General features: G+C 35.6%; 1 protein-coding gene across 1 annotated transcript; it reads left to right on the plus strand.

The window, feature by feature from the left end:
- The first annotated feature begins 342 nt into the window (after window positions 1-342).
- Window positions 343-1,709, plus strand: LOC112726803 (probable auxin efflux carrier component 1b). The gene is made up of 5 exons (XM_025776328.3): window positions 343-635; window positions 868-953; window positions 1,047-1,204; window positions 1,311-1,387; window positions 1,474-1,709. The coding sequence occupies exons 2-5, from the start codon at window positions 881-883 to the stop codon at window positions 1,538-1,540; spliced, it is 375 nt and encodes a 124-aa protein (XP_025632113.2). The 5' UTR covers window positions 343-635; window positions 868-880; the 3' UTR covers window positions 1,541-1,709.
- The last annotated feature ends 12,399 nt before the right edge of the window (window positions 1,710-14,108 follow it).

Raw genomic sequence — 14,108 nt, forward strand, 5'->3', positions numbered from 1 at the left:
ATCGTCGATTTTTTATGATGTATTAAATCTTTCGTCAACTACTGTCATGTTGTCGATGGAACAGAGGACGGAAATAGTTTTATTTTAAAATCGACGGACAGGACGTATATTTTTATATTTAAAATATCGACAACATCTTCGTCGATAAATTTAAACGATCTAGATTGTTTTTTAAAATCAAATAAACGATGTGGATTTAATGTATAAAATAGACGTCAAAAACGTTGCTTTTTTTTTGTAATTATAATCGACAAAAAGTACCGTCGATTTTTATTGTTAAAAATTACAACCCCGCGCCCACTTCCCGCTCCAAATTCAGAAACACAATATTAGCCCAAATCTCCGATTTCCTCACCAATTCACCAACCCTCGTTCTAGCTAAAATTTCTCATTTTACCCCAAATTCACCAACTCTCATTCTCCGCTGACGGTGTCACGGTTGCGCCGCCGTCGCGCTCTGTTGCTGCTGCGCCGCTGTCGCTCTCCCACATTCGCGCCACTGTCTCTCCTCTTGCTCGCGCCGCCTGTCGCTTCGCTGTTGCCGTGCCACCGTCGCTCCTTCTCTCTGTTGCCGTCGTCGCTCCTCCTACATTGGTCCTTCTCCGCTATCTCTCAATCGAGCTCACAAGAACCAGGTATCGTTTTCAAAGTCAACTTCAGTTTCATTTGGAAATCCCCTATTTCGGGTGTAAACTATGACCTAATCATAATCTTCTATTTTCTAAGCATCAATTGAGAATATAAATGTTTGTATTATTGATGCAGCTCAATGTCATCTGGCACTGTTGATCTGTTACTCTAAATATTATTTCTTAATTATTGAGTACTATTCAAGATATGAAAAATTCACAAATGTGTGCTTTGAAGGTGGAATGTTGTTATGCCTGCCATTGTTGCCAAATCAATATCAATTCTATCTGATGCAGGCCTTGGCATGGCCATGTTTAGCCTTGGTATGATTTTATTACTATGATTTTTCTTTTAAACTCATGACATTGTTTGATTTTCGGTTGTTGGATAATTGAATTCCTTGGTGGAATTTGCAGGGCTATTTATGGCATTGCAACCAAAGATCATTGCCTGTGGAAACACGGTCGCTTCATTCGCTATGGCGATTCATTTCCTCACCGGCCCTGCAGTAATGGCTGTAGCATCAATTGTGGTAGGACTAAGGGGAGTTTTGTTGCACATTGCCATTGTACAGGTAAATAATAATAATTTAAACAAAAATTTGATTATGAATGTTTTGTTCTGTAATTTTATAGTCTTATAATCAATTTGATTCTTTAATGTAATGTGCATATTTTCAGGCTGCCCTGCCTCAAGGAATTGTACCCTTTGTGTTTGCTAAGGAATACAACGTTCATCCTGATATATTAAGCCCAGGGTTTGAACTTTGTTCATCATCTTGTTCTTGTTAGTAATCTTGAAATGTGTTGAAAATCTGAAAGCTTTGTGTTTATTTTGTTGCAGGGTTATATTTGGGATGCTAATTGCTCTTCCTATTACTCTAGTTTATTATATTTTGTTGGGGCTGTGAAGAAGATGAGGACGGGGAGGAATGACTAATTATAATGGTGTTACATTTACATTTACACCCTTTTGTTATATTAATATTATTATAGGGTAATTTTTTTTGCCATCCTCTAACAATGTAGAATTCGGAAGCTTAATCAGAGTTGGGAATGAATGAAGTGTGTTTGTAGAGAGGGCTTGATAGCTATAATTTAATTACTACTAAATAGGAAAAGCATCCAGAACTTGCAAACAATTTGCATTTTGGTGACATCTAACAGGTCAATCATTTATGGAATAATGAAATTATTGGATATTTCTTCTTTGCCTCTTCAAGCTACTTCAATGCCTTCTCTGAACTCACGTTACAAGTTATTTCATTCTCATAAGATGTGAGAAAGTTTCATGCAAATTAAATTTTTATATATGGATTCTTGTTCTTTAGTTAATCATCTCTAATATATGGATTCAGGTGAAATTTGTGGCTGGTACCAACTAGAGGCCGTACCTATAATCTTGACAACTGATTCAAACATTGGTAAAAGTTTTTTAGTAGTTATCTTAAGCTACTCAGCTTAGCTATTCTTGGATTTATATTTAATCAAATTGTTATCATAATACGCAATATATGTCCACATCTTGTTAGTAGTTACTCTGCAATTGATTGATATTTCCATTTACTAGGTATCCTTTGGAGTTGAATGTTTATTATTTTGCATAACTCGGTTTCAGGGGAGCTGAAAATGTGCATATTTTGAAGACTCTTGGTGTTGATCATGTGGTGGACTTGGGCAGTGAAAATGTGTTGCTATCATTACCATAAATTGATAGCCAATTCAGCCAATTTAGATTTTATTTACTTTTCAGCAACCAGTTTGGGGAAGGGAAGAAGAAAAGATAACAAATCTCATTGGTTGATTATTTCAATTTAAACATGTTAATTTTAATTCCGTATATGTTCCATAATTCATGCTTCCTCGAACTAACTCCATTGATTTTACTTAAAATTTATAGTGTGATTGTGTAAGCTCTGAAGGTGGATAGTCTGCAGAGACTTTGCTCATCTCTGGAACCTCTACTCAGAAAAATTGAGTTATAGTTTCTTCCTTTGTATTAAATCTTGCATATTTAATCACACCTACAAAAGTATTTAATATTGTGCGTTGCATACTACCCAAACCCATCCCCATTAGATCACTCCCACTATGCATGAATACTTGTTTAAAACAGAATTGAGTTTATAATAGTTTTCAGAACAAATTGAGCCTAACACTCTTCACTTGATTTGACGCATTATTGGTTTTTTGTTTGATCTAAAGAATTCAATATTAAATTTATTGTTTTATTTGGACGTAGCTATATATATGGAAGAATCATTTAAAGGAAGTAATCAAGATCTTTTGTCCTTATGATGTTTTTTGTAAGGTACCATTTTGATTCTTCTAACCCTTATGAACTATGTAGGTCAGTGAAGAAGTGGAGTGTGCTTTGGCAAAACTAGGCCCTGCTAAACTGGCTGAAAGGTGTATCCTAGCCTCATATTCAAATTTTTAAGCCAAACTTCTCTACTTTTTGTAATGTTTTTCTGCAGGTTATGATAAGCAATTCATTTTCATGAATTTTCTGTTAAGCATGAATTACTTAATTTAGCTTGCATTAGATCTTTTCCATCAAGAATTTGAAGGTTCAAAGGCAAAGAATGAATATATTCAAATTTTTATCCAATTTAAATTTAAACTGATTTGAGGCAATTATGGTAAAACATCTTGCTTTCTTAGGCAATTGGGCTATAGGGCTTATAAACTTGAATCCCCTAAAGATTTATACAATCCATTTGTTTCCATGTACTTTGGTATGCTATTTTTATATTCTTTAAAAGTGCAAATCCTTTATTTTATCCTATTAAATAGAAAAATCATGTCCTTAAATTCTAAATCTTATACTAATAACTTTCAAAATTTAAAATTAGGTGTATTCTTGAAAACAGTTTCAAACACAATTGTTGTCTTACTAGATTTATTTTTAAAAAATTTAATATAATTTCATATATAAATAAATTTAATAAATTATTTTCAAAAAAAAAATGGTATTCGAAACAATCTAAGAAAATAAAAACATTAACAAGGGATAGAGTGGGGTTTTGATTTGCTAAATTGATGGTAATCATTAATTGATGACATTTTTCAATTAAGTTCTTAAATTCTGATGATATTCTTGATTTCAATAGGATCATCAAATCATGTATTTGCTGTAGAAAATGCTGATTCTCCAACAGTTAACTCTGGGGATGAACTGAAAGAAACTACAGTTAACTCTGGGGATGAAAATGATACACCAGGGTAAGTTCTTCATATCAATTCCCTTTCATTTAATATGAATTTAGTCTCATGCTTTATGTGCAATACCTAGAAAAGAGTAGTAGTACCAATTTGGAACAATTTGGAGAAATAATAATGAAATATTATTCTTTTTATGTTACTATTATTGCAGATATGCAATGAGTGGGAAATTGAATGCTAAGAGTGCTCTACATAGCTTGGGTGTTGTCCTTCAGAAACTTTTGGCAGATCATGCATTATCGAGTGGTCAGCAGAGCCTATTTTTTAGGGAGGACGATTCTAACGATCATGATAACTCGGATGATTATTTAGACGAGTATGAGTAGGTTATTTAATTACGTTACTTTGAATATTAAGTATTATTAGTGGATTACAATTTAAACGAATATAAGTCTAAGTTTAGTTATTTATCTTGTCTTGAGTCTTTATGTTAGAGGATTATTTATTATTTTGATAAGTTTGTAAATTTATTATCTAATATTTAATGTAAATTTTATTTTTATATTTAAAAGTTTATTTGTCTTGTTATATATATTCTGTATAAATTTTATTTTTATATTTATTTGCATTAATTATTTATTATTTTTCAAACAGAAAAAAATTAAAACATATCTATTAAAATCGACGGAATAATTGTCGATTTTTAATTTTAAAATAGACAAGGAAACTCAAATATAGACATAGAATTTGTCGGTATATGAATAATAAAATCGACGGCAACTGCGTCGATTTTATTGGATCCAATATCGACGGCAACGTTGTCGATTTTGGTAAGCATATTATGGACAAACATATTGTCAATTTTATTGGATAAAAAATCGACAGAAATGGCGTCGATTTTATATAATAATATTGACGGCGATGTTGTCGACTTTATTAAGAATATAAAATTCTCAAACTCATATTATAGACGAAACAACTGTCGATTTTATTAAATTATTATCGACGGCCAGACAAGCCGTCGATTTTATTAGCATTTTGAAAAATCGACAGGCTTAATAGCGACCAACTCCGCCATCTATTTTGCCGTCGAATTTTAATATTATCGACGGCTTAGCCGTCGATTTGGCCGTCGATTTTAACGACGTTTCTTCTAGTGGTTTCTCCCCAGGAATGAAGGTGGTGTTGACCAGTAATCCAACATGGGTTTATATAGTAATCAGAATCCTCTCTCTGGAGCATATTGAGCTACGTTATGGAGACATAGAAAAGAAGTTCAAAGTAAGGGGTGAAGAGCTAAGCCCCTATGACCCCCTCCTTAGAGAAGCTGACCGTCAAGCTAGTGACGATAAAGAAGCGCTTGTCGGGAGGCAACCCGATAATTTCGTATCCTTAGTTATTTTTCGTAGTAGTAGTTTTCTTACTTGTTGATTTTTATTGAGTTCTTACTAATTTTTTGATCATGCAGCTATTTTATCATAGAAACCAAACACCTCAAGCTCTATATATAATTCAAATAAAAAAAGAGAGAGCACATGATGAGCGGATAATTTGTACGCTTTTTGGCATTGTTTTTAGTATGTTTTTAGTATGTTCTAGTTAGTTTTTAGTATATTTTTATTAGTTTTTAGTTAAAATTCACTTTTCTGGACTTTACTATGAGTTTGTGTGTTTTTCTGTGATTTCAGGTATTTTCTGGCTGAAATTGAGGGACCTGAGCAAAAATCTGATTCAGAGACTAAAAAAGACTGCAGATGCTGTTGGATTCTGACCTCCCTGCACTAGAAGTGGATTTTATGGAGCTACAGATGCCCAATTGACGCGCTCTCAACAGCGTTGGAAAGTAGACATCCTGGGCTTTCCAGAAAAATATGATAGTCCATACTTTGCCCAAGATTTGATGGCCCAAACCGGCGTTCAAAGTCACCATCAGAATTCCCAGCGTTAAACGCCGGAATTGGCACAAGGATGGGAGTTAAACGCCCAAACTGGCATAAAAGCTGGCGTTTAACTCCAAGAAGAGTCTCTACACGAAAATGCTTCAATGCTCAGTCCAAGCACACACCAAGTGGGCCCGGAAGTGGATTTTTATGTCATTTACTCATCTGTGTAAACCCTAGGCTACTAGTTCTCTATAAGTAGGACCTTTTACTATTGTATTTTCATCTTTGGATTTCTTTTGATCTTAAGATCATCTTTGGACATCTAGTTCTTAGATCACTGGGAGGCTGGCCATTCGGCCATGCCTAGACCTTGTTCTTATGTATTTTCAACGGTGGAGTTTCTACACACCATAGATTAAGGTGTGGAGCTCTGCTGTACCTCGAGTATTAATGCAATTACTATTGTTCTTCTATTCAATTCCGCTTGTTCTTGTTCTAAGATATCACTTGTTCTTCAACTTGATGAATGTGATGATCCGTGACACTCATTATCATTCTCACCTATGAACGTGTGCCTGACAACCACCTCCGTTCTACCTTAGATTGGGTGGATATCTCTTGGATTCTTTAATCGGAATCTTCGTGGTATAAGCTAGAATTGATGGCGGCATTCAAGAGAATCCAGAAGGTCTAAACCTTGTCTGTGGTATTCTGAGTAGGATTCAATGATTGAATGACTGTGACGAGCTTCAAACTCGCGATTGTCGGGCGTTAGTGACAGACGCAAAAGAATCACTGGATTCTATTCCGACATGATCGAGAACCGACAGCTGAATAGCCATGCCGTGACAGGGTGCGTTGAACATTTTCACTGAGAGGATGGGAGGTAGCCACTGACAACGGTGAAACCCTTGCATACAGCTTGCCATGGAAAGGAGTAAGAAGGATTGGATGAAGACAGTAGGAAAGCAGAGAGACGGAGGGAACACAGCATCTCCATACGCTTATCTGAAATTCCCACTAATGAATTGCATAAGTATCTCTATCTTTATCTTTATGTTTTATTCATCATTCATAACCAATTGAGTTTTCCTGACTAAGATTTACAAGGTGACCATAGCTTGCTTCATACCAACAATCTCTGTGGGATCGACCCTTACTCGCGTAAGGTTTATTACTTGGACGACCCAGTACACTTGCTGGTTAGTTGTGCGAAGTTGTGTTTATGCCATGGTATTGAGCACCAAGTTTTTGGATTCATCACCGGGGATTATTTGAAAAGTATTGATCACAATTTCGTGCACCAGCACACGACGCGTACGCGTCAGATGGATGTGTGTGAAAAATAAATTGGACAGAGAGTTGTGCAAGAGTGACGCCAAAATGGAGCCTTTCGCACAAACGATCCCACGCGTTCGCGTACCCTACGCGTTCGCGTCGTTTGTGATTTTCACCATTCACGCGGGTGCGTCACCGACGTGAACGCGTGACCTACAAATTCGACGTAAAAGAGTGTTTGGACAGAAAGTTGTGCTGGCTTGGGGCAGGAAGTGTGCTAAATCACAAAGTTGGGCACGCGGACGCGTGACTTATGCGTTCGCATCAGTTGCTCATATGGCCATCCATGCGAGCTCGTGAACGACGCAAACGCGTCGTATGAAAAATTGGCTCCCAAGCCATGCGAACAGAAAGTTACGCGGGCGCGTGGCTGGCTTTGTGCAAATCGCACAAAACCCAGGGCATGCGATCGCGTGCCTGACGCTAACGCGTCATTATGAAAAAATGCGCGATCCACACGTACGCGTGTTGTATGCGTACGCGTCGATTGCGCCGCCCAGTTTTCTTTCTCTCTCTCTCCCAATCCTAATTCTCTCTTATTCTTTTATCCTTTTTTTTCTCTCCTCATAATATTCGTCTCTTCTATTTTTAGTTCTTCTTTGCTTGAGGACAAGCAAACCTTTAAGTTTGGTGTTGTTGGACGCTGCGCTTACTGGTTTTCTGGCACAAAAGGGAAGCGAATCATCTTCATTGAGGAGCACAACCTGAAGAATAAAGCAACCGCTAGGATAACTAAGGTGGTTGAGTTTCTTTCATTTTTTATTCCTCCCCTCTTTTTCTATGTAATGTTCCGGCTTTCTGCTATTTTGCTTTGATTGTTGCATGATTCTTTATTAGTTAGAATCCTAAGACTAGTTTAGTTTTTTTTAATTGCTTTAACGCTGAAAAGATGTTTCATGTACCACTCACTGAACTTGAATCTAAAAAGAAAAGAAAAAGAAGTGATGTATTGCATGAGAAATTGAGTTAATTTTAAGAATAGTCTGATTTACTTAAAGGTGGTGGTATTTTCTATGATTTTTGAATGCATGATATGAACAGTGCATATTTGAATTTGAATCAAGGGATGTTAATGTATAAGGAATAGGAATTGAGAGAATTATTATGACTTCTCTGAAATTTAGAAAAATTTAATCCTTGAAGCAAAAGAAACAGCAAAAGAAAAAAAAGAGAATAAAAATAAATAAATATTAATAAAAGCAAGGTCCAAGGCTCTGAGCATCAATGACTAGGGAGGTCAGACATGATTAAAAGCTCAAAGAGTTGTTTCCCTAGTCATATGCTTGTGGTGTGATTGTGTCAAGTAATCCTTGAGACAAAACACTTAGAGTCGAGACCAAGTGCGTTTAACAGAGTATGCCAAAGGCTTTGAGCACCACTGTCTGAAGTAACTGAAAGAAAAATCAAGACTCAAAGAGAGTCTCCCAGTTAAGTGCTTGTGGTGTTTCTGTGTCAAGTAACTTTTGAGACAAAACATTTAAAGTCACGGCTAAGCTCAAGGTACAAAGCACCAAAGAAAAATAAATTAAAGTAAATTTTGTTGTGTTCAAGGATTAAACTGAAATATAAAAGATCAGAGAATTCATAATATTATCCGGATTCTAATTCCAAATGACATTAACATTCTTCTGATTCAAAGGAGAGTGAGATGCCAAACCAATTCAGGATCGCAGTTGTAAACCCCACTATAAGAAGAGACACGAGCTTAATCGAACTCTCATTCTCATGCAAATTCACATCATAAGCTTATATTAGTTTTGGTTGCTTGAGGACAAGCAACAGTTTAAGTTTGGTGTTGTGATGTGTGAGAATCTTGTCTATCTTTTCCTAGTGAATTTGCATCTAATTTGTTGAGTTTAATTAAGAATTAATTATATTTTAGCCACTATGGATGCTATTTTGAGTTTTATGCAATACTGTCTATTTTAGGTAGCATTCGGCGGAATTTGACGGAGTTTCTGCAGCACAAGAATCAAAGGAGACACGCGTGCGCGTGAATTGAAGATTTGCTCAGTGACACATCCGCGTGACCGACGCTTTCGCGTGACTTGCGAGGAAGACCAGTGACACGTACGCGTGACTGACGCGTATGCGTGACGTGTGCGATCTGCAAAATTTACAGAAATCGTTGGCATGGATTTTGGGCCGCATTTTGACCCAGTTTCTTGCCCAGAAAACACAGATTAGAAGCTGCAGAATGAACAAATCAAGTGGTCCCCACCCATCAGCTGAAGACTTGATTAATTAATTCAAATTTAAATTCAGATCTTAATTTTTAGGAAAAATATATTATTTTTAATTTTAGATAATTAGATTTTAAAATTTATTAGGATTAGTTACAAATAAGAACTCGGTACATTTATACAGGACACAAATTGTTACCAGAACCCTTATTTTTCTCTGAACCATGAGCAACTAATCCTCCATTGTTAAGGTGAGGAGCTCTGTCTACTTTCATAGATTGATTCGTTTGATCTTTTTATACTAAATTTCTAATTATTTGTATTTAATGGGATACGTGACATATAATCCCCTTATTTTTGGATAATTAGGATTCTTTTGGCGTATAAACTAGAAATTGATCATCACCCTCTAATTGAAATTAATTACGTGACATACCTTAACTGCTTTCTCAAATATTTTATTCCCAACTCATTGCTGCTTACTTTCTGAAATTTTTAAAGTACTGTTTAATGCTCTTAGAATATCTCAAAACCATTTTCTGCTTGCCTAACTAATCCTATCAAACGCTATTGTTGCTTGATCCATCAATCCTCGTGGGATCGACCCTTACTCACGTAAGGTATTACTTGGTATGACCCGGTGCACTTGCCGGTTAGTTTGTGGTTGTAAAATACCGCACCAATGTTACTAACGGCTCATTCATCATAAAGTTGGCTCATCAAAAAATGTCTCATCTAGATGATCATATTTTAAAGATGACTTGGCTATCGGTGACCAACTAATCACGACGAATCATTAATAAATTTGTCAATAACCAAGGCATATATAGTAGTAGTAGTAGTAGTAGAGTGTATGTATCTATATATATGTCAAGCCATTAATAGGCAAGGCGTATATAGTAGTTGTAGTAGTATTATTGGTGCGGAATTTAGGATTTCAACAACTGAACCGGTAAGTGCACCGAGTCGTCCAAGTAATATCTCAGGTAAGTGAGGGTCGATCCCACGAGGGTTGAGGAACTGAGCAAAAATGATTAGCTGATTGGCTTAGTTAGGCGAATAAAGAAGTAGGTTGGTTGTTGAAATTGCATAAAACAATAAACCAAAGAGTAAAAAAAGTAATTAAGATGTATAGTGTAAAAACAGTAAGAGAAAACAATTAAGGTATCGGAGATGTTTAATTTTTCGGATTAAAATTTCTTACCAACTATTTTAACGATGCATGATTTATTTCATGGCAAACTGTAAACGACTAAACCCTAATGTCTTAGTGATTTAGTCTCCTCTAACCTTCATTAACCACCACCGTCGTGGTCACTTAATTTTGATTAGAGGGTTAAGTTCAAAACTAGTTTATGGCCACAAAAATCTCAATTACTCAAAGCAAATAGGATTCTATGTCACGTATCTCAATTAGTTCATGTAATTAGCAATTTAGGTGGAATTTACTTTCAAGCTGTGTCTAGGTGAGAGACCTTTTCCAAGGGTCACAATAACACATCTAGAATAAAGGTTATACTTTCATTCCACCTAGATTTATAAAATTAAGTGCGAAAGTAATCCTTGAAACTGAATTAGTACATTGATTAAAATAGAAAAGTAATAATCTCAATCCATAGAAATAAACAGAGCTCCTCACCTTAACCAAAAGGTTTAGTGACTCATGACTTACAGAGAAAAACTTGGGTTCTGAAAAGTGCGGAAGTCCGATCCCCTAAAATGGGTGGATCTTTTTCCTTTTATATTAACCTAATAAAATAAAATAGAAATATAAAAATCCTAAAACTAAAAGATATTGTTTTTAAATAAAAATTACAAATATAAAATAAAAGATAACTAATAAAGGCTAAGTCCAACTAAAGATGCTCCAAGCGTGGGCCTTCAATTCAAATCAAAGAGGGAAGAAACGTGCATAGTTGTGAAGCTTGCTGGCGCTTAGCTTGGCGTTTAGCGCCCAGAGTGGGCCTTTAGATCTTTTCCTTTGTTTTTGCTCTAAACTCTGTCAAATTGCTCCGAATTTCACCTGAAATCATAAAAACACTAAAACGACTCAAAGTAGCATCAAAAGAGGATTTTTTGCACTCAAATATAATAAAACTTAATAAAGTTTAACTAAAAATAGCTAGAAAATAAACAAAAAGGGTACAAGATGTTCACACATCAATTATATATGTAGGAACAAATATCAGAGCATTTTCCTTAAAATCAAAAGTGTGCTGCCACTGAAGGTGTTCCCTCAAACGTATGCAATTGAAAAAGTCTGTGGTCTTGAGAATGGTAAGCAAGTTCGTGGTTTTAGTAATACTATATGTCCTAGTGGTTTTGGTAAGTCAAAGCGTATCCTTGGAGTTGCAAATTATGGTGGCTCTAGTAGTGTATCACAATAGCATGATTCGGATTTTGAGAGGCAACTTCAACAAGTTAAGGATCAAGTGGCAACTCTTCACACATTTCTAATACAAAAGTATGGTGATAAAGTACCTACTTTTCAGGTGACGTGCCACACACTTAGTCAGACTTAATGTACCTCATGCCTTGTTTGTTTAATTTTTAGATATGTCTAGTTTAAACCACGTTATTAGAAATAATTTTATTTGTTATCGTATAGAATTTTAGAACATTGTTGATTTAATTTTTTTCATGAACAATGCATATTCTGGACCATTGTTATTTAGTTTGTTATATATTGTGGTTTATGATTGGTTATTGTTGCTTATTTAATAGTATCTCTTAATGTAAAATATTTTGAAAATAGTAGTCAATATATATACACACACATGAATAGAAGGAAAACAATTTCAAAAAAAATTAGCAATTAATACCTAGAAATTATTTTTTACAAAAAAAAAAACTAAAAACATCTAATTAGCCACAGAATGATGTATTGTTAAATAACCCATCAATATTGGCAACCAAAAAAAGCATGAAAAAAAATCAGTCTACCTATGTTAGCCACAAATAAAGCATGGCAAAAGTTGAACCTTATTTATTACATGTTTTTATTTTGCCACGAAAAAACTGTTGTTAAATAGCAATTAACATTGGCCACGGAAAAAAATTGGGCTAAAAAACTCCCTTTTCTCCATTTTTGCCACGGGTAAAGCGTGGCAAAAGCAAAAGTTGTTGTGCATCGTTTCATTTTCCCACAAAACAGAGCATGCCCAAATGGCAAAATTTGTGGCTAACAAAGGTCCACATGCGTCAAAATGGTGGCTAATTAAAAACGCGTCACCCTCTTTATCCAAACATAGCACACTATGAGGGTCAAAATAATAAGCAATTTTAGAGGCAACATACACAATATGGCTTTAAAGGACGTAGATTCAACGATTTTTTGTGATAGAGGAGGCAGAACAGGCAATTTTGGAAAAGAAAATAGATTTTCAAGACCATGAATCACTTGTCAAGTATGTCACAAGCTAGGGCACTCAGCTGCATAGTGCTGGTATAGATATGATGATAGTTACGAACCAAGAAATTTTGAGTCAATGGGTAGTAACAATGATTCAGACAATATCCGAATGCACAATTTCAAAGGCCATGTCCAAGAGCAAACATGGCTACAAGTAATGCCATAGCAATTCCCTCTACATTGAGTGATATGAATTGGTATCCAGACTCATGAGCTACGCACCATATGCCACCCGATCCATACAACCTGATGCAGAAAACAACTTATGATGGTTTAGATCAAGTCATGATTGGAGATGGTTAAGGTTTGCAAAGAACTCATGTTAAAAACTCTTTATTTAAATCTGATTTGAGCACAAAATTGTTTATGTTAGTCAATTTGTTGCATGTCCTAATATTACGAAGAACTTGACTAGTGTCAATAAACTTGCAAAGGATAACAAAGTCTTCTTTGAGCTCCATGATGACTTTTGTTGTGTCAAATCCCAGGAGACTAAGGAATTGCTCCTCCTTGGCTCAATTGAGAATGGACTGTATAAGTTTTAAAACTTCACCCTTGCTCTTCAACCAACTATAGCAATGCTTGTTGCTAGCTATGCCATAAATAATGCCAAAATCTGGCACAATAGGCTAGGACATCCTTCATCTCCTATATTAGTCAGAATGTTAAATGATTGTATTCTGAAGCTTGATATAACTAAAATTGTTTGTACTGCATGTTGCTTAGGAAAATTATATAACTTATCTTTTCCCACATCCTCTACTACTACAAGAAAAATGCTAACTACCATCAGATTTACCATCGTCCTGTAATTGGCGATATAAACGGCAGCGAAAACCCTTTACTGCCATATTTTTTTAGTCTGACGCTATTACTGGCGGTCTTTCCATCAACGTTTTCAATGGATTGTCGAGCTTGGGTTGATTTTTACCGTTGGATTAATTCAACAGTAACTTTGGCACCATTTTGCTTCAAATGGCACCAAAACAGATTAATCCGACGGCACATGCGCCGGTAGGATTTTTATTTTTTATTTTTTTAGCACAGTTTAGCCATAATTGACAGTCAAATCAAATTAAAACTCTTGTTAACAAAATTGCTATCACAAATCTAAAATTAGCAAAAATCAACAAATTATGTTATAAAAAATATATGGCATGAAGACAATAAAATGTCACAAAAGTAGAGTAGTGTACCCTAAACAAACAAAAATGCAAAAAACCCTAACCCCTACAGATCATGATAATCGTCGTCATCGGCGGCGGTAGCGTCGTGGTCCCCCTGTTAAGGCGGCTGAGTAGGTGCAGCAGTTGGTGCGCCATCAACAGCGTCGCCGCTGGAACCAGTAGCGCTACGGCCTTTAGCAGTCACTCGAGCTGCTCCAGCTTCTCCATCAGGTCCTAGCTAGCGGTGTAAAACTCGGTTAATTAACGGCTAATTAACCCATAAATGAGAATTTATTTTGGAAAGCCTAAAACGTGATTTTTATGGCTAAATG

Source organism: Arachis hypogaea, chromosome 2 (assembly GCF_003086295.3).
Source record: "Arachis hypogaea cultivar Tifrunner chromosome 2, arahy.Tifrunner.gnm2.J5K5, whole genome shotgun sequence".
Classification (NCBI taxonomy): Eukaryota; Viridiplantae; Streptophyta; class Magnoliopsida; order Fabales; family Fabaceae; genus Arachis; species Arachis hypogaea.